The sequence below is a fragment of the Acartia tonsa genome, chromosome 12 (assembly GCF_053477335.1).
Source record: "Acartia tonsa isolate MP-2025a chromosome 12, ASM5347733v1, whole genome shotgun sequence".
NCBI lineage: Eukaryota > Metazoa > Arthropoda > Copepoda > Calanoida > Acartiidae > Acartia > Acartia tonsa.
Genome location: NC_137271.1, coordinates 17,181,877 through 17,208,626, shown reverse-complemented (window position 1 = coordinate 17,208,626; position 26,750 = coordinate 17,181,877). Strand labels below are relative to the sequence as shown.

General features: G+C 32.6%; 2 protein-coding genes across 2 annotated transcripts; one reads left to right on the top strand and one right to left on the bottom strand.

Moving 5' to 3' along the window:
- Positions 1-1,073: 1,073 nt before the first annotated feature.
- LOC145333221 (uncharacterized) lies at positions 1,074-14,961 on the top strand. Its single transcript, XM_080178362.1, has 16 exons — positions 1,074-1,778; positions 3,388-3,425; positions 3,923-3,978; positions 4,635-4,706; positions 5,286-5,323; positions 5,742-5,785; positions 7,731-7,808; positions 9,081-9,118; positions 10,273-10,354; positions 11,233-11,279; positions 11,956-12,035; positions 12,512-12,602; positions 12,870-13,001; positions 13,311-13,353; positions 13,958-14,009; positions 14,616-14,961. Exons 1-16 carry the CDS (start codon positions 1,585-1,587, stop codon positions 14,848-14,850), a joined length of 1,320 nt encoding a protein of 439 aa, XP_080034488.1. The 5' UTR covers positions 1,074-1,584; the 3' UTR covers positions 14,851-14,961.
- Positions 14,884-25,656, bottom strand: LOC145333874 (uncharacterized). The gene is made up of 10 exons (XM_080179135.1): positions 25,559-25,656; positions 24,733-24,805; positions 23,719-23,789; positions 22,923-22,978; positions 21,873-21,931; positions 21,118-21,163; positions 19,884-19,972; positions 17,261-17,420; positions 16,239-16,317; positions 14,884-15,586 (listed from the first exon to the last, which is right to left on the bottom strand). Exons 1-10 carry the CDS (start codon positions 25,645-25,647, stop codon positions 15,514-15,516), a joined length of 795 nt encoding a protein of 264 aa, XP_080035261.1. The 5' UTR covers positions 25,648-25,656; the 3' UTR covers positions 14,884-15,513.
- Between the last annotated feature and the right edge of the window lie 1,094 nt (positions 25,657-26,750).

Sequence of the window (26,750 nt, the reverse complement as noted above, 5' to 3'; positions counted from 1 at the left end):
ATTAGATATCAGCAAATTTACAAATCTATAAACAAAGTATATTTTTAACGTACTACTGTATAAAGGACAAACAGTGTCTGCGCGGGTGTTAAAAAGTAAAATTAGCTTTTAATTTACAAAAGAACGTGTCCTAACTTTTGTGATTTTATTTTAACCCATTCATTCGTGACGAGCTCTAAAAGTTTAAACTTTTGATTTACCGGGGTTCATCAAAATAGATTTTTTAAATAAGAATTTAAAAAGTAATGTGTCAAATCTTACTATTTTTGTTAATAATTGCAATTTTCTTCTTTTTTTGTTGTTGCGTTTTAGTACCTTAAACCAACATAATTTTAAAAAAATAAATTACTTCAAAAATAAGAGGTCTACAGAATACCAACTAATTGCTTATCTAAATTCTATGGATCATTTTACATCTACTACTTACTAAAACAATAAACAATGAATAGAAATGATCATACCGCATTTATAATTGTGGCTGTGATTGTTAAAAAGAAATATAGACTTTACAGAAATGGATTTATTAATACTTGGATCTTTCACCTTATTTTCATGTCTCTAATAAAGTGATGCTTTCAGCTGGCTAAGATGAAGAAACCCCCATCCATCCCCTCCCATCCTACTGGATAAACGAACTGACCAATAAACGAGTTCCATATTAGGAATTTCAATTGACGACAATTTTAACCATAGTCATGATACCGACGAATATTCTATATTTGTTATGATAGAAAAGATACTTTAAAATGTCGTCTTTTCCATCAAGGGAAAATAATGTTTACAATATTATGCTGACATGAAATTTAAAAATGCATGACTGACGAAAACAAGAAAGAAATCATTCTAATAAAAAAGAAAGTTCTCTCTAGATAGTAACAACGTCAACACGTCCAGCAGTTAGAAAGTGACTTTTATATAAATTTTGGTGATGGCAATCTGTCAAATTTTTAAGCTGATTCGGATTCCGGATTCTTAAAAGAATCCGTCAAAAAAAATGGCGGATTCCTTGCGGATTCCGGATTCTAGCAGTAATTTAAAAGGATTTTTTTAAAATTAAAAAATAAAGTGCTACATATGTCCTAAAAATTAATGTTCTTGGTATTCTCTATAATTCACTTTCGATAATCGAACCAGATTTTAAAAGTTTTTATATGTAATGATGATAATCTTTGCCTTCAAAAAGAGGCAGTTGAAAGAAAAAAACTCAAGACGCTAATGTTAGTCTACCAATTAAGAATCCGGAATCCGCTATTAAAAAACGGATTCCGGATCCGGATTCCAAAATTGGCCCAAAAATTGGGTGGATTCCGGATTTCGGATCCGGATTGCCAACCCTAATAAATTTATAGTGATATTTTTTTCTGTTTTAATAATATTACTCTTGATAAAAACCGGTTAGTAACCGTGATGAAAAAATATGTGTAGTAGGATTTCATAGTGGGTGAGAAGTCGACCTGATCCACTTTCAATTGGAGTTAAGAAAAGAAAAAGTAAAACAGTTTAGAGAGGTCTTTTTTAGGAATGATTTCTCTTGGGAGGAGGGTTGTACCCTTACCAATATAGTAACAAATCTTCCAAGGACCTATGAGAATCCACCCTGTAAAAGAGAACCCTATCGGTTCAGCGGTTATCGAGATCCTTGAGTTTAGACAGACAGAAAGACACAGATCACTTAACTTTACTAATAATGATAATTATTTTAGATTCAAAATGAGGGTAAAATTAAGAAAAACTGTATTTTATTTAATATCAATAACATTTGTTGTATTTTTATATAGGTATTTAAAATTGGTTTAATTATTTTGTTGTTATTAACTTTTTTGGATCATGGAAAGAAAGCGAAGTAGATAGTTTTTTCGTATTTTCACAGAAGTTTTTTTTTATTTCAATTCAAGCCCCTGCGGAGGGCTCTAACCCTGCGTAGCAATCATTAACATTAGCCTAACCTATTAAAAGATACTGTGAAAATACTGTGACGAAAACCGCTACTTCGTTTTCTTTCCATGATCCACTTTTTAAAATCGCAAAGCCACTCTATAATTTTCTATATCTGTCCGCTCGTCCGTAAGTCCGTAGTTATCTATAAATACAGTGTGTTTTTTTTATGAGAACTTTTTTGAAAGCAATTTTACCCCACTTATAGTTATCAGAATTTAATGATTAATGGCTTAGTTTCTTCGTTTTTAAAAGAAATTATGAAACAACAAAAAAAATTTCAGTTTTTGTTGAAAAAGTACAGTAAAGTTGAAAATTAAAAACTTAGGTGTCAACATCTAAAAATGGTTTTAAATAATCAACCTTTTGCAAGAATGGCTGCTCAACACTTCAAAGTTGAGATATAGAGCTAAAAATGTATACAGATACTATTAGGGACATGTACTAGAACATATCAAAGTTTGAAGGTCATATCTCAACCAGGTAGGGAGTACTGGCCCCCCAAAGTCGACTACAGAAAATCCATTTTTTAAAGAAAAATGCGCTAAAACCATTTTTATATGTTGACACCTAAGTTTTTAATTTTCAACTTTACTGTACTTTTTTAACAAAAACTGTAATTTTTTTTTGTTGTTTCATAATTTCCTTTAAAAAACGAAGAAAATAAGCCATTAATCATTAAATTCTGATATCTATAAGTGGGGTAAAATTGCTTTCAAAAAAGTTCTCATAAAAAAAACACACTGTATAATTTTTACGCTTTACTAAAGAGCATCTAGTATACAACTTACTTGGTACGTCAGTCTGTCAGTCATGCTAAAAAAGACATTTATAATATATTAATACGTAAAAATTTTGTGATTTTGAATAATCTCTATATTTGTCTTCCTCCCACCCGATTTTTTGTGACCACTGTAAATCTGTGCTCTATAACTCACTTTGTTCGTTTGTTCATCCATGTTTTTTTTTTATAAATCGTTACTTATAGATGATATATAGATGTGCTGAAAATGGATTTAATATTTCTTCAATAATTTCCAAATGTGTACAGCAGATAACCCAATTATTGCAAACGCTATTTTCAGCTACTCCGGTCAAAGGGATTTTTTGTTGGAAGTTTGAAGCTTTTTTAGCTAGTAGTAAACATTGAGATAGGACGCGGATGCTAGGTACACTATCGGAAACTAAAATTCAGTACATCTGATATATATGTCCACAAGTAGTGCAGCAATTATAAGCTAATAACAGGAAAAAAGAAAGTTAAAATGTCATACAGATGAGAAAAAAATTGTAAGTAAAATTGAATCTTATAAGAACAATATTAAGTCATTGTAAATAAAACAATGTAGATGTTATTCTAGAAATACAGTTTGTTAGTCGGACATATCGTAGTTTCACAGAGTAGCTGCGCTACTAATAAAAATCTTCAAATTGAAAATGTTTTTATTTTAGTATACTAATCATTGGACAGCCAATCACATCACAAAAAGGTAAAATTTGTAATTTTAGTTTTTTTCAAGGTTATAGGGAAGGATGTCCAAGCCTTTTATTTTAGCGGGCAAAATAAAGGATTACTAAGCTTTGAGAGGGGGGGGGGTGGTTAAACACATCTTTACCCTCACTCTTAGTCGTCTATGGATGGGGGGAGAGGAGGGGGGGTCAACAGACTTGAAATTACGTTGGTACCCAAAGTTTTATAATTACATTTTTTATTCATTGGCTCTAAAACTTTGGGTACTTTTATTGAATTTCTGTTGGGTGGTTCGATAATAGTGGTGGTAATTTTTAACTACTAATTAAAATCTACAGAAGTGGCAATTTTGTTTATCATTGTTCGGTACGTACTTCAGTTTACCGTCCCCTTAAGATCCCTTAGTTAATATGGTTATACATTATACAATATACATTATTGGATGCCTACCAAAAATGTAAAAATGTTTATCTTACAATCATCTTTTTATTTTAACAAATTATTTTTTTTATTTAGCTTCAATAGAAAATAATTTTGGAATAAACTGTAAAGAACTAAGAAAATTATTTAAGGTAAACATTTTAAAAGTTTTTCAAAAACGGTTTAGACTCCGATTCATTTTTTCTTTGGGTAATTTCTTTAAGGTGGGGGGAGGTACTCTCCAACAAAATAGTTATAAACCTTCCCTAGACCTGTAAGAATCTTTACAATAAAAGGAGAACACTATCAGTTCAGTGGTTAGTGAGATCCTTTACAGAAAAATTTCCTGTTACTTTTCATAAGAATTTATGTACCCCTATAATTTTATAGGGGCCTCGAAAATCGTGAGAAATAGCCCAATACCATATGGGGACCTATATTAAGCTATTCTTAAATTGACAGTTCAGACAATTATTGTAATCGTAAGATCATACATAAAAAAACTTAATACTTTACGTATTAGGACTAACAGCTAAGCCCCTTTATATCAAGAGAAAAGAAAAGACAAAATGTTAATAAAAAAATTATCCCACCAGGGCTCGGAAGCCGTACGTCAGCCGCCTCAGGGAAATCAACCTTTTACAATTTTAAAAATCAGCTAGAAGTCTATACCTGACCCAAATATATTAATCAAGGCTATTTTTAAAAATATTAAAGCATCCAAACAGGTTTATATTTGAGGCTTAGTCTTGGCCGAAGCGCGGCTGCCGAGCCCTGTATCCTATCATTAATAAATATATATTTTTAGAATTTTAGCACAAAAGGTTTTGATGATTATACAGACGCTAAATATCATAGCACTATTAATATGATAGATCCGGTAATTTTTATTGAAAATAGCGTAGCTACTCTATAACTACAGTACGTCCAAACAAATATCTGTTGCACTTGCTTATCATAGGTACAGATGCATGAATATATGTGATTTTATCGTTAACAAATATTTCCACAAAAAATCAATCTATATATTTTTAGGAGCGCAGCTACTCTATAACTAGAGGATGTCCGTACCTACAACCATGCATTTTATTTTAAAAGACAAAAAAATCCATTAAAATTAGACATATCATCTTTCTGTTAATAATTAAAGTTGCTCTAATTCTGGCATGCCTGCAGTGGCGTGCGAACCGAAGGAGGAATTTGGGGCAATCGCCCCCCCCCCTAGCGACCAACTGCCCCCCCCCCCCGTTGCACTTTGATTTAGGGGGGGGGGCAAAATTTTACAAAATCTTCAAAATGCCCCCCCCCCCCTAGACAAAGTGCTTCGCACGCCACTGCATGCCTGAATTAAGTATTGGACTTTCCTGGAAGGACAGATGAACAGACCGATCAAAATATATAAAAACTAAACAATTAGCAGATTTTGGATAATCTATGGACATTATTGTTCTTGTTTTAGGACTCAGGTGGAGCGTTAGTAATGGATCTAAAATATAGGTTTGACAATTGAAAATAAATCAAAAAATAATCTGCAAGTACTGATATTTAGTAGGGTTGGGCCGGATACTTTTTTGGCCGGATACCGGATACCGGATATCCAGCTGATTTATAATGCCGGATATCCGGTTCTGGCCGGATATCTGGCCAACGTTCGATATCCGGCAATTTACCGGATATCCGGCGTCAAAAATCAGCCGGATATCATGTAACCGGATAGTTTTGATATCCGGTGTCCGGCCGGATATTGAAAATGGCCGGATATCAGGCCCAACCCCACTATTTAGAATTATGTACTTTCTTCCCCAACAAATTCTTCTTTTAAAAAAATTCTCTTTAAATCACCTTGTCCGTATTCCTATCCATGATTTTTTTATGGCCACTTTTTATAGGTGTTGTCATCCTTTTTATATTTCAGGCCCTTTTTGAACTGTTTGGACGCAGATGATATGTATTTAGAAAGTAAGTATTCCTTAAAATAAAGTTATAAGATCTCTGTCTGTCTGTATCAAAAGATCTCGGTAACCGCTGACCGATATTGTTCTCCTTTACAATGTATGTAGCTTCTCAAAGGTCCTAGAAAGGTTTATAACTATTTTGTGGAGGGGATTTTCTTTTATCTTTTTGAAACTAGCTTAAAATATAGAGGGTTGAATTAACCCTAAACCATCTGAAGTCCCCAAGAGACCTCTATTTTATATCCTAGCTAATCCACAACTAGGTTTATTAAAAGCGAAGCTTTTCTATAATTAGGGTCGGTCCGTCCGTCCGTACGTCCATCCGTACGTCCGTCACGGATAGCTTTTTTCGTTAATTTAGACATGTTATAATTGTCCTATCGATTTCAAATTTTTCATGGTGATTCCTTTAGTAGTTAGGTACGATTTAGAAAGCGTAGCAACTCTATAATCATTACCAAAATGTCCGTACGTCAATTTTAAACATGTTGATTTTTTTACTTTTTTAAATAGCTTTTTTCGTTAATTTAGGCATGTTAGAATTGTCCTATAGATTTCAAATTTTGCATGGTGATTCCTGTAATAGTTAGGTACGAGTTAGAAAGCGTAGCAACTCTATAATCATTACCAGAATGTCCGTACGTCCATTTTAAACATGTTGATTTTTTTTTTACATTTTTAACAACAAATTTGTATGTGACCTAATTATCCGATTGGTCTGATTTTTGGTATACTGATTCCTAGGACAACAAAGTACAATGTTATAAGCGAAGCAACTCTATAATCAAGTCCTAAAAATGTAAGTATGTCCATAATCATTATCCTGTATAAAGCAGTTTTTCAACAACTTTACTCACAATTTTGCTTTGACTCTTATACATTCGCATTCTGATTATTCAGTTCTGACATTATACAAGTGTTAATGTCCGTTTGCCCTACCGTTTCAGAGCTTCGCTTTTATGGATGTTGTCATCCTTGTCCTTACTTCTTTCCTTGTCAACCTCAAAATCTTAATGGATAACACAATGGATGATAAAATAATGTTACTCCAATTTTGTTTTAAAATTACCCCTTCTGAAAATTAAAATGACAGTTTGTACCGAGCCATCAAGATTTATAAAAGTCCCAAATGTTTTTAAAAACGAAGCTTTTCTATAATTAGGGTCGGTCCATCCGTACGTCCGTCCGTCCGTACGTCCGTCACGGATAGCTTCTTTCGTTAATTTAGACATGTTAGAATTGTCCTATCGATTTCAAATTTTTCATGGTGATTCCTTTAGTAGTTAGGTACGATTTAGAAAGCGTAGCAACTCTATAATCATTACCAAAATGTCCGTACGTCCATTTTAAACATGTTGATTTTTTTACTTTTTTAAATAGTTTTTTTCGTTAATATAGGCATGTTAGAATTGTCCTATCGATTTCAAATTTTGCATGGTGATTCCTGTAATAGTTAGGTACGAGTTAGAAAGCGTAGCAACTCTATAATCATTACCAGAATGTCCATACGTCCATTTTAAACATGTTGATTTTTTTTACATTTTTGACAACAAATTTGTATGTGACCTAATTATCCGATTAATCTGATTTTTGGTATACTGATTCCTGGGACAACAAAGTACAATATTATAAGCGAAGCAACTCTATAATCAAGTCCTAAAAATGTAAGTATGTCCATAATTATTATCCTGTATCCAAATTTACTTACAATTTTGCTTTGACTCTTATACATTCGCATTCTGATTATTCAGTTCTGACATTATACAAGTGTTAATGTCAGTGTGTCCTACCGTTTCAGAGCTTTGCTTTTATGGATGTTGTCATCCTTGTTAAGATGACGAATAATATAAAGTATTTATAAAACTTTGGGTAATAGTAAAAATTTATTGTCCAATTTGTATTCTTTAGTTACAAATTTGCTTTTTGTAAACTATATTCTGATTTCTTAGGAGCTTTGAGGAATGAATACTTGATTCCACCATCATTTCAAAAAGAACCATACAATCTTGATGATAAGAAATATTTAGGTAAATATATTTTAATTCATAATTTTCACATAAAAATTATTTAGCGTTTTCGTAAATTTACACATACATTTTCCATATTATTATGTAAAAAATGTTCTGATGGCAAAAATAGTAACTTATACCTTCTTCGTCCCCTCAGAGCAGCGTAAGATTTTAAGTTTTACATGTGATTACTGCCAGGAAATTTTGGAATTTAACCCTTTACAGTCGGGCCCCTTGCCGCACCTTAATCGGTCGGGGGGGGGGGGGGGGGAGGGCCTAATTATCTCAGTTCCTATTAGAGCTAGAGGGCTATTTTTTTTGTGCCCTGTTTGATAATGAATTTCCGACCTTTTATAAGTCTAAGTCAATTTTCGCTTCCTTCACCCTTTTATTTAACAACCTTTGTTTTTAGGTCTTTTTTACTTAAAAATTTCAAACGGCTGTAATTTTCTTATTTTTGAAGCTAGAAGAAAATTTTTCGTCCAGAAAATGTTTATCTTTATGTAAATTTTACATTAGAAATATCAAAATATCAATTTCAGCGGCCGCAGCTGTACTTGGCAGCTGTCAGCCGCCGCAGTCGGCGGTCGGCGGGAAAACGGCGGCGGATCTTCATGAAATTTTAATACGTTATGTAGACATGTAAGAACAGCTTAAGTTTAAAATTTGAGGTCTCTAAGTCAAAAATTGCGGCCACAGGAGCCTTTTAAAGATTTCTGGAGACCTGGAGGATCAGGACCTGCAGGATCATACCTGGAACCTGAAAGTGACTTGAACACCTGTATTTCATACAAGGATGTACTACTAGAGGATTTTTTAGAATTTTGCTATGATAAAATGCTTTGTTTTAGTCAAAAAAATATTTTTGCTCTTTACCTGGATGACCCTGCCAGGTTTGCTGGCATCCTGTGCCCGCCAGGATGGAGATATTCAAAAAATTTCAACTCTCAGTTATGTGTCATACCCATACTTAAAAAGTCAAGCAGTTTGGGCTCTTTATCTTTCACACACAGAAAATGATATAGAAAAAACTGGATGAGGGGGCGTTCAACGCCCCCCCCCCCCCGACCGTTAAGGGTTAAAACTAGTTTTTTTAGCCGGTGACTTCGTCACCTCGGGGCTAAAAAAACTAGTTTTAATCTCATAATTGTACATTCTATATCCGCGGAAAGCCGTTTATAATACGATGCGAGAAATAACTATTCTCGTATTCATTCGAATCCGGTGGTTAGGAACCGGTTCTCATCCATACGAAAAAATTTTTAGAAATGAAAACACAACCCCAAGCAGTTGACGTTATGGAAATGGTTTACAAAAATAATTTGAGGGTAAGTATTATTGAAGAACAAAATGTTTTAGTCTCTCCCCCCTTACATGTGTCTCAACCATGACACTTTAGAGATCTTGTTTGACGTACACACAAACCCCCAATACCAGGAACCATCAAGTTTCAACAGCAGGTTTGATTATAGATTTATTGAGGCAAACTATTTCAAAGTCCTGAAATTACAAAATCAATTAATACAAAATTCCAGTTTTTATAACCACGTAATCTTATTTGCTTTTTAAAATCTTTTTTTTTTTACGGTTAAGAATCTTTGGAAACTTTGGCTTTAAAGGAAAATTATTTGGTTTAATAAATCATTGTTAAATGCAAAAATAAAAGCACATAAAAAATTACTAAAACATAATAATTAATCATAATAAAGTTTCATGTTTAGCTGGCTAAAGCCTTTTAAACTAAATAAAATCGTCCTATACGCCATTCAATTTAAATAAAATTAACAAATTCTACCTGAAGTTCTTATGGTTTAAAGCCCCTGGTATACTAGGGTCGTTCACGCACTATGAGACCAATGATAGGCCCAACTTTGTTCTCCGAAATCTTCACACACTCACATATCATTCAAAAGTAAAGAACGTGGACGCATCAAAACATAAACAATCCATGCCGCGTCTCTTTAAAAGAGGAAAGTCAAACAAAGACGACAATTTCGCCTAATTTGGGATAATGAATAAGGAATTAATTTGATCTTGATAAACACAAAGCTTCCTCGAAAAGAGGTTAAGACAACATGTTACAGTTGGATGTGGGCCCCATACACAACAAGATTGGCTCATAAGATACAGCCACCACAATTTGGCTCGCTGGCCAAACTAACCACCCCCCCCCCCACCCAAGCTTTGACGTCATTTTTTATAGACATTATAAAGAGCTTTCCTCCCACATTAAGTTAAGGGGGGAGGGTGTGAAATTTATTATTGTCAATAAAACCCCCTAATCTGACGGCACCCAAATTGTGTGTACGCCATAAAAAAAGAGCTATGAACAACTACTGCTTTTAAAGAATTGTGGCAAATAATTAATTATGTGTGACGACTGAGCAATTATTTGATATTACATAAATCGATATACAATTATTTGAATGTTGCAAATGACATTCCTGTCAATATTTCTACGTTATAATATCTATTGTTGTAGAACGGGTTCTTCGTGGAAGCCGGGGGTTATGACTGTGAAGATTCGGTCACTCTACCCTTAGAATATAATTACAACTGGACAGGTACAGTTTTGCAATACGGTTCTATCCAGGGGCCAGGATTCACCAAATTAATTAGGATCTCGCTAACCGATATGTTTCTCCTCTACATGGTAGTTTCTCATAGGTTTATAACTAGTTTTGAGGTGGTGTTCAAATTGAATGTCACCACCACTCGTAGTCCCCTAGGAAAGGGATTCTGCACATCTCCCATAAAAAAAATTACATCGAAGGAGGGTAAAAGGTTAAACATTTTTAAAAGCGAAGCTTTTCTATAATTAGGGTCGGTCCGTCCGTCCGTACGTCCGTAACGGATAGCTGTTTTCGTTAATTTAGGCATGTTAGAATTGTCCTATCGATTTGAAATTTTGCATGGTGATTCCTTTAATAGTTAGGTACGATTTAGAAAGCGTAGCAACTCTATAATCATTACCAAAATGTCCCTACGTCCATTTTAAACATGTTGATTTTTTTACTTTTTAACAACAAATTTTTATGTGATCTAATTTTCCGATTGATCCGATTTTTGGTATATTGATTCCTGGGACAACAAAGTATAATGTAATAAGCGAAGCAACTTTATAATCAAGTCCTAAAAATGTAAGTATGTCCATAAACATTATCATGAATCAAGCAGTTTTTCAACAAATTTACTTACAATTTTGCTTTGACTCTTATACATTTATATTATGATTATTCAGTTCTGACACTATACAAGTGTTAATGTCCGTTTGTCCTACCGTTTCAGTGCTTCGCTTTTATGGATATTGTCATATTTGTTGTAGAGCAATTTAACACTAAATGTGGAATCAAAACCCTTTCTCATACATAATCAGATTTTTCAACCGCTATGAAAATAACTACATACGTAACTCGCTATATTTATTTTCTTATTAATTCAGGAATATTGATAGAGACAAATTTTGCATGGTTCAGACGCTGTAAAGAGGTAAGTTGTTTTTCAAATGTTAATTACAACAATATTATATGCATTTCAACGTGTTTTCTTAATTATCGCGGCGAAGCTCCAAAATAAGAGGGACAAACGAACAACAACTCTTTTAGAGTGTCAGAACTCAATAATCACAACATTTATTCGTAAGTTTAAACAAAATTGTACATAAATTAGTTGCAAAATTGTGTAAATATAGTAAAAAAATAACTTTCATTCATAGGATTTGATTAATTAGATGCCTTGCTTATCATATGGTACCTTGTTGCCATAGTAATCATTTTTTTAAAAAAAGACAGATGAATAGGATAATTATATCATACAAAAATGAAAAATATTAGCATGTCTTAAATAGACGTACAGACATTCAAGTAACGAGTTGCTACGCTTCCTAAATCGTAACTAGGGACCATTATGCAAAGAAATCGTTATGACAATTCTAACAGGTTTAAATAAACGAAAAGAGCATAAATATAAAAAAAGTTTAACACATATATAAAAAACTGTATATCTGTGTAGACCTAATTGTTCTAGGAATTGTAAGTTTTGAATTGATAGGATGATATCATCATGTCAAAACTCAGTCTAAAATATCTCATATTGTATTGAATATTTATGCAAAGTTTGAAATTAATTGAACAATTCTAATAGTATTTTTTTTTCAATTTTCTAGAAGAAAAGAAAATCTTATTTGATGAACTCTTGTCTTGGAACTCAAGAATCCGCGCATTTTACCGCGTTCAATTTTGGAAGGTAAAGGTAGACTATACTGAAGAAATTTCATTCTTATTGACAGATGAACATACAGATATAAATACAAACTTAAATATACAGCAAAACAGACAATCAGATATCCTTATGTATACAGACAGACATAAGACCCTCAACTTTCAATTCAAATTTTTTAAAGTAAAATATTTCTAATCGGTGAGGGAGGGGAGGGGGTGTTAATAAACCATGGGCGATTTCTTTGAGAACAAAGGAGGCAGTATCCCCAACATTATTATTATCAACCTCCAATGGAACTAGAATAGGCTCCACCACAAGGAGAAACATATCGGTCCTGTGGTTAGCGAGAACTTTACCCTCTCGAATCCTTACAATCTAAAAACTCGTCTACCTTAGCCTTTAGAGCCATTCCTTCTCCCTAACGTAAGTTACAGACAGACAGACAGACATCCTGCTACTTTTATATTAGTATAAAAACTTAATTATGATTAATCTTTTAGTGCCGGAGTGGATAAGAATAATGACAATGAAAAGATTATGGCTGGTTTTGGTGGAGCTCATGACAAGGAATTTGATTCTTATGTCTTCCAGGTGGGATATAGTTAGTACGATTAGCTATTTTTTTTGTGTGAAGATTCCCTGGGCTTTAACTTCATACATACCTTTGTCCTGTCTTCAATGCTCTTGAGTATATCAAATATACCAATTTATCTGTCTGTATTTTTGTATGTCTGTCTTTTGGTTTGTCTGTTTGTCAGTCTGTTGTATGTCTGTCTTTCTGTTTGTCTGTCTTTCTGCTTGTATGTCTGTTTGTCTATCTATTTATCTGTCTATCAATATATTTATCTAACTTTCTAGGTACAATGTTTCAACCTGGAGAGTATAATACTAGCCGCAGGCAATCAAACGGTCAACCTATTCGTGCTGGACATAGAGGGGTATGAGCTGGCAGTACTCAGGGGTATTAACTGGACCAATGTCGATATTGAGGTGACTTTTAATATCAAAGCTTCTATACAATATTTTGGAATTATCCTTGTCATTATTACTTGGATTTTACACCAGATTTTCATGTTTTCTAATAAAGCGGGCTAAAAAAACGATTTCACCACCTATAACTACATCCTCTCCCCTCCTACTGTATGAACGAACTGACCAATAAATAAGTTCAATATAAGCAACCTAGCTTGACGACAATTTTTCCATGTCATAATATCCACGAATATTTTACATCAATTTCTTTATGTCATTTCACCTACATAGCGTTATTAAAAGTAGTTATTGCTGACATATTTATAGGTGTTATCAGTAGAGACTCGACATGCAGGAAGCGTCATGATAGGTAATTTCATGTTTTCCTTTAAAGTACCTATATAACACTGAAACCCTCTTTTATTATTTTGAAACAATGACAACTCCATCCATATAAGCGAAGTTCTAAACTAAGAAGAAAAAACAAACGCTTGTTGAGTGTCTGAACTTAATAAGCAGAAATTAATTTGTAAGTCTAAACAAAATTGTAGGCAAATTTGTTGCAAAAATGCTTAAATACATTATACAGTAAAAGGACATCCATTCATTTTTAGAATCTGATTATAGAGATGCCTTGCTCATAATAGTGTACTTAATAGACCTAAAAATCATTATTACAAAAATCAACTAAAGGATAAATAAATCTTACAAAATTTGTTGTCAAGAAAATCAGCATGTTTTGAATGGACTGTCTGATAACAATTATAGAGTTGATACGCTTTTAGGAATCACTATGTAAAGTTTGAAATAGGACAATTCTATAGTATTCTAATGATTATTAGCTAATAGATAAAGGAACTGACCAATAAATGAGGAACATATTAGCGAGCTAAATTAACGATAAATAATTCCTTGTCAATAAATCCACGCATATCCTATATCCATATTGTATAATAACTAATTTATTTTTCCAGATTCCTCTCCTCAAAAGATTATTGACTTCATGAAAGACATGGGTTATACGAGGTAAGTTGTATTTAGAAGCGCAGCTACTCTATAAAGTAGGGTCTGTCCGTATGTCACATAGTCCAATAAAATTGTCCCTACAATGTCTAATTTATTGATGGATTTTAAATTTCTACACTACCCTATTTGCCGACATGTTTCATTAAGGATCTGAAGGGCTAAAACAATGGCCGATAAATTTAAATTCAAAAATCAACCAGTCAAAATTCACAAGAGTCCCCAAAGTTGTTAATCCAACAAACAAGAAAACGTTATTATAAAACTTTAAAGACCAGTGTAAAAAGCAGCCCATTGTCCACTATCTCACTGATGTTTAATACCTTGCAATAAAATTTGTGTAACCATCAATAATACATAAAACATTAACTAGAGCGCGAAGCGCCTAAATTTTGGTTTTTAAGGGTTTAATAGGTTTTGGGGAGATAGTAATATACACCCCAAAAAACTTCTGTGTAAAATTATATGTATATTTCAAAAAAATTTGGGGGTTGGGGCACAGCAGGAATTGGCCGCCCTCCCACAGGGTTTAGGAACAGGAAAAAACTACTCCTAATTAATTTATAAAGGGAGAGGAGGCACTATTTTAATTTTTTTTTCATTTTTTAGATTTCTACATCGCGAAGAAGTTTGGAATAGGCAAAGATCAGACTATGGAAAAAAGTATATTCAGCCGTTAAACGATATGTTTGTTAGAAACGATATCGTTAAAAAATACAATGTTGTACAATTATACGATTCACAACCAGCCATCAGTGATAGCAAAATGAAAAATAATTCAAGATTTCCACGAAAGAAAAAACTAAAGAGACCAGTTTATGCAAATCTTCATAACATAAATTGAATCTTCACCCAAAATTAACTTAGTTTTATGAAAATAACAATTACTTTATTTAACGAATAACAATCATGAATAAAAAACTTAACAATAAATAAATTATTATAAAATATTTTTTTGATAACGCAACTACTCTATGACTGAGAGGTATGTACATTTGTGCGTTCTTATTCAAAATCTGACACTGTTTGTAACAATTTACAGGAAGAAAAATTTTGATTTAATTGAAACTTACCTAATCATAATTATAAATAAGAAAAAACATTTTTTTCATGCAAATTGAACGAAAAGTCTTCTATAAAGTACACATGGTAGAAGTTTTATTTTTATTGATTATAGTGTGGAAATGTATAGAGAACAATAACTTATACTTTGTTCCTTCGTCTCTAGCCTTAATGGGAGGGGGAGGACATTAAAATAGCATAAAACAATTTCCAGAATATTTGTAAAGATTCATGAAAAGTAAAATCAATTCTCGGGATCTTAAGCATCAAACAACAAAAACCTATAAAAAAATGTTGGCTACAACAAACTCATCAACAATTATTTTAGGAACCATACTTGTATATACTCATAACATGAAATGACAGAAAAGTAACCATGGTTAGGTTAGGTTTTTAATACGGTATTTCAGCTAGTATTTAGTAGCGCAGCTACTCTATAACTGACTTAGTAATCATTAGTGGCCAATACTTGTGTTTCTTCTTTGATTGTCTGTATCAAATCTTCTACGAGGTCAAGTCTAAAAAAACAAGAACTATTAGGGCCATAAAAAGCGCAGCTATAAGAATATAGTAGCTAATAGAAATATCATTTACAAGTGGCTTTGCATTTAGCCTATGGGAGCTTAGCATGATGTAAAACATCACACAACTTTTAAAATAAAAATAAGACAAATAGATAGATAAATAGTGAGAGAGAGATAGGAAGTGAGTGAGAGAAAGAGAGAGAAAGAGAGAGAGAGAGAGAGAGAGAGAGAGAGAGAGAGAGAGAGAGAGAGAGAGAGAGAGAGAGAGAGCGATAGAGAGAGAAAGAGTGAGAGAGAAAGAGAGAGCTTGTGAGAATCGCGAGAGAGAATAAAAGAAATATTGATAAAGAGAAAGAGGCAGAGAGATAGAAAGACAGAGCGAGAGACAGAGAAAAACAGAGATAGGGAGAGAGCTAGAGAGAAAGGGAGAAAGAGATAGATAGATAGAGATGGATAGAAAGAGAGAAAGAGAAAGAGAGAAAGGGAGAAAGAGGAAGAGAGATTGAAAGAGAGCTATAGACAGAGAGAGATATAGATAGAGAGAGAGAGAGAGAGACAGACAAACAGAGAAAGTGGGCAAAGTGTATTGAGAGAGGAAGTAGAGTAAGTCATATAGTAGCTTTACTTTGAAAAATATTTAATTTACCTTTTCAGGGTGGCTAGTTTATGCTTGTTCAATAGAGTTTTCAATTCCACTCCTTCATCAATGCTTAGAAGACAAGATACTAAAAAAACAAAATTAACAAAGTAAACTTGTAAAGAAACAAATCAAAGTTTGGTACAATATTTTAATAAAGTCCTGTATATAATCAATTTTGCAACATATCCTATTATATAAGCTTTTTCGTCTGTAGTGAAGGATCTCGCTAACCGCTGAACCGATATGGTTCTCCTTTATAGTGAAGCTTCTTATATGTTCAGGGAAGGTTTTTAACCATTTTTAGGGAGGGTATCTCCACCCTCTTAATAAAAAGTGAACCCCCTTAAAAAATACTTTTTATACTTTTTTTTATAACTCAAAGTGAAAATGACGAGGGTAGACTTTTCCCAATCCCACCTTACATGCTCCTCGAGGCTTCTATGGGCGTAGCCGCTAGTTTACATCACAAAGAACTACAATTTTGAGTACAATTTTTGAGCTTCGCTTTTTTGATGTTGTCATCCTTGTCTTTATTCCTGTAAAAAAATAATAAAATATTTTAATAAAATTTCTTTCGAAAAGACATATTGTTAATGTTCAAATAAAACAAGAACAGATAATTCCACATTTAAAGGCATATTACATTTTTTATAGTAAAAAAGAACAATTAACTGCTATACAGTACAAATAGGGAAAAACAAAAATAAAACTTTCATAGATAGTCTAAATTAACATACAGTTGTTTTTTTTACAGAACTAAAGACTGCGCCTGTAGCATCTAAGAGTTCTATTCTTAAAGGGGGACGAACAATAGCCTAAAATCTTCCAAAACCTTCAATTTAGAAAAAAATCTAAAACAATGATTGGTTTCTTAAGAAGCTTTCATCCAATTGAGAGCTCACTCATTTCAGCAGATATTGAATTGAATTATTAGGCTTCAGACCAAAAAAACCTTACTACTTATTATGATAGGATAATTTGATGTGCCGTAAGAAATTACATCAATTTTATCATTAAAAAAATCTTACCCGAGGCTCTCAAAGCTTTGTCTCTAGAAATAGCCATCTGGCGGACAAATTCTGTACCATATTCTGGTTTGATCAATAGGCTGGGCGTGACAGTACCATCAGCTGATTCTAGTCCAGTGTACAGCTGACTCAATGGCGGTAGGAAATTTGCCCCAAGTGCCTATAAAAAGGAAACATTAATTTAACTCTACTTCAAAAAACGCTGTGTTAGCCATACCACTGCTTTAGGATACCCCAATCAGCTGATTCAAGTCCAGTGTAAAGCTGACTCAATGGAGGTAGAAAATTTGCCCCAAGTGCCTGTAAAATGTGAATCATTATTTAAGTCTACCAGATAGCAACTGCACTTTAGCTGCTGTGAGAGCCCTACCACTGCTTTAAGCTAAACTACCCCAATCAGCTGATACTAGTCCAGTGTACAGCTGACTCAATGGCGGAGATTTTATTTAATTTTTGTAAATTTTTTTATTCGATTTTGGAGGATTTTTCACAAAAATAATTTTGCCCCACCAGTGAGTAGCCAGCCTAACCTTTTTTAAGAATCCACCTTTGTTTGAAGCTTTCAAATTTAAGACGAAATTTTTGGGCAATTAATTCTGATTCCGCAAAGCTTTCTACTAAGAAAATATACTGTTTACAGCTGACTTTTATCTATGTATGAAATAAAAAAAAAATGCGTTTGTAACAAAATGTGTACACAATTTCAACCAATGCAATGAGATTAAATGTATGTACCGATGCGATCTCCTATTGGCTCAATCAGACATTACCTCTCTTTCTCAGTACCTTTATTAATGGCAGTAGAAAATTTGCTCCTAATGCCTATAAAATGTGAACTATTATTTAATTATACTAGCTATCAGAATTACTACCGCTGCGTTGGACTAACCTAACCAAACCAAACATACTTTTTTTTGTAATGAATAATGTAACTAACTGTCCTTTCATAACAACATATTTAAAAACGAAGCTACTCTATAACTAAAAATGTCAGGGGTCCGTTTGATTGACAGTCTGTAATAATTTATCGGGTGCTATTCAAGATAGACGGCTGAATTTTTAAAAAAGATTTCTTATACCAATGAGCATCCAGTATTTCACTTACTTTTCAGTCGGTTTGTTTATAATGCTACAAAAGACTAATCTAAAAAAGGTGATTTTTTTTTAAATATCTTCTTAATAACTCACTTTTTCCGTTCGTCTAGCCTTATTTTTCATGCTTTGCTCATTATTTAAATTGTCATCCTTGTTTGTTAAATAACTTTAAAGAAATATACAGCATGACCCTCAAAAAAGTATTTTTAAGCATCTGCAGCCCTTATTTCTCAATGAATTATAAAAAAAATGCTTATGTCCTTGTTCTCCATAGTATTCCACATAAGTAGATATAAAAATATTTTTTTTACCTCCATTAACACCGGAGATTTTTAGAGCTAAAGTTTTGAAAAAGTGACTGAAAAAAAGAATTTTTTTTGTTTCTCTTATTTTTTGGATGGTTATATTATGTTTTTCTGGCAACTGAATAATGATACACAAAGAAAAACAAGTTAACTAATTATTTCTTTTTTATTCCACCAAAAAATATAAATTTTTAATGGCAAAAAATACTACTGAATGAATTGATTATTTGCAAATTTTAGGTTATTTATTAACCCTTATTTGAGAAAAGGATTAATTATGACAGTTGCTCCGCCTACTTTTCTGACATCTCAATAATTTAATAGGGGGTTAATTAAGCTTTTTAGACAAAAAAATCATTACGTTTTAATTTTATTTTCTTTATAACTTTTTTGTTATTAAAGTTCATAAATTCATAAAGATTTATTTGTTTTTTTAATCTTAAGCAATTTTGCCTAATAAGTAAGTTTTTCAAAATATCATTAAACTAAAAAGACTCAAAAAATATGTGTAAAAAAATGCTTTTTACTCAAAAACTAAATTTTTTATTTCATTTTTGTATAAAGATTCTGCTAGTAACAAAAAAAAAGGATTTCTACCTTAATTTTGCTAAAAAAGTCGTTTCATGTTAAAAGTTACTTTTTCCTCAGTCACTTTTTCAAAACTTTAGCTCTAAAAATCTCCGGTGTTAATGGAGGTAAAAAAAATATTTTTATATCTACTTATGTGGAATACTATGGAGAACAAGGACATATGTACTTTTTTATAATTCATTGAGAAATAAGGGCTGCAGATGCTTAAAAATACTTTTTTGAGGGTCATGCTGTATAATATATTGATTTTTTTTATCAAAATCCAATATTATTTTTCTTGGCAATTTATGTTTATTTTATGAATAAAGATAATATAGATATTTAAGGCATTTTTTTAACTGAAAATTAATATTTGTTTTTTAATAAGTTTATTTAAATGGAAAATAACATTTCACGTGTGAGATCTTTTACAGGTATAAATCTAAAATAATACTTGGGGGCAGATAAAAAGGTCGTCAATTTTATTAAGTGTTAAAATTCACGTATAGGTTTCGTGATATTAAATTCTGTTTTGGTATAAGTTGGATCTTTTAGTTAACAAGAAAATAAACTAAAACTTGAATATTACTACTAGTAGTAGATAGTAAAACATTTGGCCAAATATTAACTCAGCAATCTGTGTTTTGTTATACCTTATTAATGTCCTGTGGTCCACAACCAGGGTCTGGCGAATCCAACTGTCCTTCCAGCATGAAAGGGGCAGCATAACCATATGTATAACCTGATAAATAGAATATCCAGGGCTCGGCAGCCGCAAGGCAGCCGCGACTTGCGGTAGCCGAGGTAGCTTGTCAAAAAAATCTCGCCAGTGATAATTTTTTTTTCAGTTGTAACAGCAGATTTTTTTCATACAAAAGATTATATTCTTTATACAATGAAACATGTTGTAGTGTCTTTATTAATCACTAACACGTGTCTCCTAAGCATCTGGGGAGGTAATAAAATAGCATAAAACCATCAAAAGACTATTATTTAAAACTATAGCAATACGCTTTGTGAAATAGAAAACTCAATGGTTCAGTGGTTTACGAGATATAAACGGCCATACAAAAACCCTTTATACTTTGTATTGAAGGATATTTTGCCAGGAATTTGGCATTGTACTTACAAACTGTTAAAACAAGGATGACTACATCCACAAAAGCAAAGCACTGAAAAGGTAGGACAAACGGACATTAACACTTGTATACTTATAGTCATAAATGAATAATCAGAATATAAATGTATAAAAGTCGAAGCAAATTTGTAAGTAATTTTGTTGAAAAACTGCTTGATACAGGATAATGTTTATGGACATACCTACATTTTTAGGACTTGATTATTAAGTTGCTTCGCTTATAACATTATACTTTGTTGTCCCAGGAATCCATATACCAAAAATCATATCAATCGGATGATTAGATGACATAAAAATTTGTTGTTAAAAAAGTAAAAATAAGTTTAAAATGGACATACGGATATTCTGGTAATGATTATAGAGTTGCTACGCTTTCTAAATCGTAACTAACTACTAAAGGAATCACCAAGCAAAGTTTGAAATCGACAGAACAATTTTATCATGCCTAAATTAACAAAAAAAAGCTATCCGTTACGGACGGACCGACCCAAATTATAGAAAAGCTTCGCGTTTAAAAAGATCAATATCAATGTATTGAAGTAAATGAATAGAGGAAGTTAAAATCTATATGTATCTCTACCCATAGGACGATTTCTCTTGGGAGAATGGTGGAACCCTCCCTAAAATAGTTATAAAACCTTCCAGAACCCATGAAAAGTTACTCTGCAAAGGAGAGTCATATTGGTTCATCTGTTAGCGAGATCCTTCAGTACAGACAAACATCCTGTTACTTTATTGTAAGGATATACCTGCATTAGCCAAAATTGTGAGGTAATCAGCTGATGTATAATCCTCCTAAAATATAAATTCTGTTATTTGTAGCTTATAATCATTGGTGAAAAGAAAGGGGTGTTGATTCATTTAATGGTAATTGTTTATTATTATTCTTAAAATTCGATGCATTATTTTTTAGAAGCGAAGTTTATCTAAATTTAAGATTGGTGCAATCGTAAGTTCAATCCGTGCGTAAAATAAAGCTCTGATCAGAAATTTGAGTTGTTATAATTGTTCTTTAAGTTTGATTTTTGTATAATGATTTCTTTAACAATTAGGCACAATTTGAAATCGTACCAGTACTCTATTAGCATTACAAAGAGTACGTTTGTTGATTTTATAGATACCTTCACATAATTTTTTTCCATTTTTTTTTTCAATGGCATAATCTACAATGATTAGACAAAATATTGTAAGCAAAGCATGTCTAAATTTAGTTTGTTTGTTTGTTTGTCGTACTCTGTGTCGCTCTTTATGGATGATGTCATCCTTGTTATTTTTTGCATCGCACAATAGACAGCTTTACGCGGATATATAGTTATTAAGTTAGCCTCGAGGGGTCGAAGTCCTGGGCTAACTAAACTGTTTTTAATTTTATGATTTTTATTCAAATATTCGTGAAAAGTTATCTATAATACGATGCTATACATGATTTTTCAGTATGGCTTAGAACCGGTTCTAATTCAGCGGATAATAATCGGATTCGTAGCCAAACTTGAAAATTACTTACCGGTAATTTGTTATAGAGTCCACTCCAGGCATAAAAGCTGTTAGCTGCTATTATAGACACTGAAATAAAAGCTGTTAGCTGCTATTATAGACACTGAATTTAAAGCTGTTAGCTGCTATTATAGACACTGAAATAAAGCTGTTAGCTGCTTTTATAGACACTGAAACAAAAGCTGTTAGCTGCTATTATAGACACTGAAATAAAAGCTGTAAGCTGCTATTATAGACAGTGAAATAAAACTGTTAGCTGCTATTATAGACAATGAAATAAAAGCTGATAGCTGCTATTGTAGACACTAAAATAAAAGCTGATAGCTGCTATTGTAGACACTGAAATAAAAGCTGATAGCTGCTAAAGTAGACACTGAAATAAAAGCTGATAGCTGCTATTGTAGACACTGAAATTAAAGCTGTTAGCTGCTATTATAGACACTGAAATAAAAGCTGATAGCTGCTATTATAGACACTGAAATGAAAGCTGTTATTATAGACACTGAAATAAAAGCTGTTAGCTGCTATTATAGAAACTAAAATAAAAAGTTTGTGTTATGTCATAAGATATCTTAAGTATTTAAAGTTTTAAAGCCAACTGAAGCTCGCCGAACATTTATTTAACCATTTCAAAACTTTTAAACCCGCAAATGTAATTTTTTTTTTTTTGGGGGGGGGGGGGGGGTTGGGGTAGGATAGATAAACACCTCTTCATTTGACGTCTTTTTATGTATTGTGATTTTATGCCCTGAATTAGCCTAGCACCAAATTTATGTTCGTATTATATAAAGTAATAAGCTTTTTTTGTTTGTAGGGATGGAACTCGTCAATTTATGAACTCATAACCCAGGGAAGGTTTTAACTATTTTGGAAAAGATGTCTCCACACTCCAAATAGAAATAAACCCACTCAAAAAAATTTACTTAAAAACTTAAATAGAAAATTGAAGCGGGGTATTTTGATTTCTTACCCCCCCCCCCCATCCCTTTACCTAAAATATTCTTAGAGGATTATAATGGCGTATTTGCTTATGGTTAAAACAAAACAAAATGATACTCACCCCCATAACTCAGAGCATTGGTGTTAGTTTTCAGTTTTGACTTTCTAGCTGCTTTTCTATAACAAGAACAATTATCATTGCGGAGCTCAGAAACATTAGATGGAAGCTTTTTATATTGCCTTTCAAAAATGACGTCATCCTGGCCTACCATTGGTCAATTAAAGTGTATACTGGCCTGCCATTGGTCTGTCTATTTTCCTATCATTGATCCTTTGTATTGTATGACGTCATTTTTTTATATGCTTTGAAATCGATTAATATCCGCTGGATAAGAACCAGTTCCGAGCAATACTGAAAAATCATGTATAGTATAGTTTTATAGATAACTTTTGACGAAAACAAACTTGAATTAATACCAACTTTTGTTAGAATTTGGCGCCTCAGGATTAACAAAACTCTTTTTTAATATTATAATTTTTAATTTTAATATACGCCGTAATCTGTTTATAATGCGATGCGATAAATAACTATTATATCATCTCAATAATCAAGTCTCACATTAAGCATTATTAGAACTTTTATTTAGTCTTTAAAATAATGTTAAAAAGTGACGAAGCCCAATCTGTACCACTTTTGTACCACTTTTGATTCCTGTGACGTCATAAAATGAGGGAGATGAGAGGAGAAGTAGGAAAGAAAACCCCTAAAAAAGAGATAGATTTTTATTACGTCAGAGGAATCAAAAGTGGTGCAAAAGTGGTACAGATTGGGCTTCGTCTGAAAAGTGCTATACAATGGTCAATGTTAGTATGCTTTTTAGCTTCAAATTTGTGGATGTTATTATCATTTTTTTCACCTAGCAGTTTTAGCCGCTTTAGCAAACTGAGATTCTAATCTTGATATTTCAGCATCCAATATATTTCCGGCCTAAAAAAATTAATTCAACGTTATACATACTTTTATTCTTGTTTTAGGCAGTCAAAACTAGTTGTCATAAGCTGCTAAATTAGCAAATTTGTCGCAGATCTGTTCCCCCCACCCCACTCCGCGGAAGTTGGACATAAAGAAAAAATAACCTATTATTATTTTCAATTCTATCTATTGGGAGATTTTGAGTTAGCAGGGCAATTTACGGGAAATTGGCACCGAAATAATTGTTCTCTTTGATTCAAAAATCATTACAAATTTTGGGTCAACTTCAGTTCATCGTAAAATGTTCCTCGTAATTAATATCTCCTAAAAACTATGAACTTTAAAGGATTCTAACGGCCAAACGGTGGAACGTATAGATTATGCTGGCACAGAATTTTAACCACCAAAAGAAAGCCTACAAATATTCTGGTCATCTATAATACAAAGTAGAACGATGTCTGTCTGTTTGTCTGTCTGTCTGTCTGTCTGTCTGTCTGTCTGTCTGTCTGTCTGTCTGTCTGTCTGTCTGTCTGTCTGTTTGTTTGTTTGTCTGTCTGTTTGTTTGTAGCGAAGGATCTCGCTAACCGCTGAACCGATCGGGTTCTCCTTTACAGGGTAGCTTCTCATAGGTCCCGGGAAGGTTTATAACTATTTTTTTTTTAATTTTTCTTTTAAATGTAAAATACGAAAAATTGGCTTGATCAAACCTCTTGGGGCAAAGCCCCTAGAGGCTAGGAGCGAAGCCGCTAGTTAATAATAAAGCATAGCAAATCTCGCAGTGCACATAAATAAAAGTTTCACTAGTTTTTTTTTCAGTCAAGCTTTCCTTGTGCATTATTGGATCTTGAATATTCCAGATCATTTTAGGCCTTCATATGCCGCTTAAAACTGTGTGTGGAAATGATATGTACGTTAAGCAGTCTTTAAAACTCAAAGATTTTAAATAAGAAACATAAACCTGGATAATTAGAACTTTTTTTGATTCTAGGGGACCAAGAACTGTGGAGAGGCGTCGCTTTTCGATTCCATCACTGAAATTATATTTTAATTATATGTTATTTTGAGAGTTCTTCCATCCGTAAAGTTATGAGTTATAGAGTTGCTTCGCTTATAACATTATACTTTTTTGTCCCAGGAATTAATATACCAAAAATCAGATCAATCGGATAATTAGATCACATGAAAATTTGTTGTTAAAAAAGTAAAAAAAATTACATGTTTAAAATGGACATACGAACAATCTGGTAATGATTATAGAGTTTGACTTTCTAAATCGTACCTAACTACTAAAGGAATCACCATGCAAAGTTTGAAATCGATAGGACAATTCTAACATGCCTAAATTAACGAAAAAAAAATATCCGTTACGGACGGACGTACGAACGTACGGACGGACCGACCCTAATTATAGAAAAGCTTCGCTTTTAAAAAAAAACCTAGACCCCTATTTTAATAGCTGACAAGAAATTCTCCTTCTTGTCATACAAACGTACCGATGGACTAACATAGAAATAAAGTAGCTGTACTGCTAAAATCCAGGGATCTAAGTGGATAAGACAATGGTCGATCTAATAATGTACATGATGATGCACAAAATTACCCCATATGTACATTAAAGGTAGTGGTTGAAACGTTTAAACACTTAACTTAATGCACCAACAAATCAAAATTTAATAAAAGTTCCCAAAGTTATTAAGCCACAAATTAAGAAAATGTTATTATAAGACATTGGGGACTAGTATAAGAACAGTACAGTGTCCTTTTTTGTTAAAAACTGTATTTACCTCTCTGTAAAATTGCCATCTTCATAGTCAATATATTCCCCCATAGCAGTAGAACAATAAACCAATAACAACAAAACGAACTGTCTCATTTTCAATCTTTTGTTTTAAAATAATCAATTATTTTCTAAAAAAAATGTATTTGCATTGTCAACTATTGAAAATTGAATGGATATATAGTACTTGGATCACAGGGGAAAAATTGTCGCCATTTTGGTTGCTAACATGAACATCATTTTTTTGTCAGATTGATTTTGCATTAGGAGGGGACGGGGAAAAGAGGGTTGTTAGGTGTATCGTTAATTTAGCCAGCTACGAGTTTCGCTATATTAGAGTACAGGATAATCTGGTGTAAGATCCAAGTAATTATAAATCTATTGCATTAGCAACTAATAAAATTTTCATGCATGTTATTTGGTAATTTTCCCTCATTAAACTGATTCCTTGAAGGTACAATGTTATATGCGAAGTATCTCTATAAAAAAGTCTTTAAATGTAAGTATGTCCAAATTGCTGAGTTTTGTATTTATGGATGTTGTCATTACTGTTTAACACTTAAAATCTACTGAACACGTCAAAAAGTAAAATGTAACTAAAATAAAATTGCCCATGGTTCTATTGGTAACAACAAGTTGGTTTCTAATATTACTTTCTTTGATACTGTAACAGCTCAATAGGGGGCAGTACACAAATTTGTTTGGTGGGAATTTATGATTCAAATGACCCCTAAAACCATTTGATATGAGGATACATTAGAGTTAGACTAGAATATTCAAAATCATGCTGCTTGTCACTTAAAACGTCAGAAACTTTTTGATTGCACAACACTTGTCTGTAAGCCCTAACTCTGCATGGTAATGAGTTGCGGATATTTAGAGCCAAGGCGTTTAAACTAATCTAACTGTTTATGTTGCGCTCCTGACAGGGCTTCAGCAGGGACCATTTTACGGTTGTGGGCATTTCAATATGTTACGTTAGGTGTCAAAAAGCACTTTAATTACAGTTTTCGAATAGCATGGATTGAATAATAATAAGTCATTTTTAAGTATGACTTCGAAAACTGATTAATATACGTTGGATTAGAACAGGTTCTCAGCCATACTGAAAATTTTTGAATAGTATTGTAATACAGACGATTTTTCCACGAATGATAAATTAAAAATCATACAATTAAAACCAGTTTTGTTAGACTCGA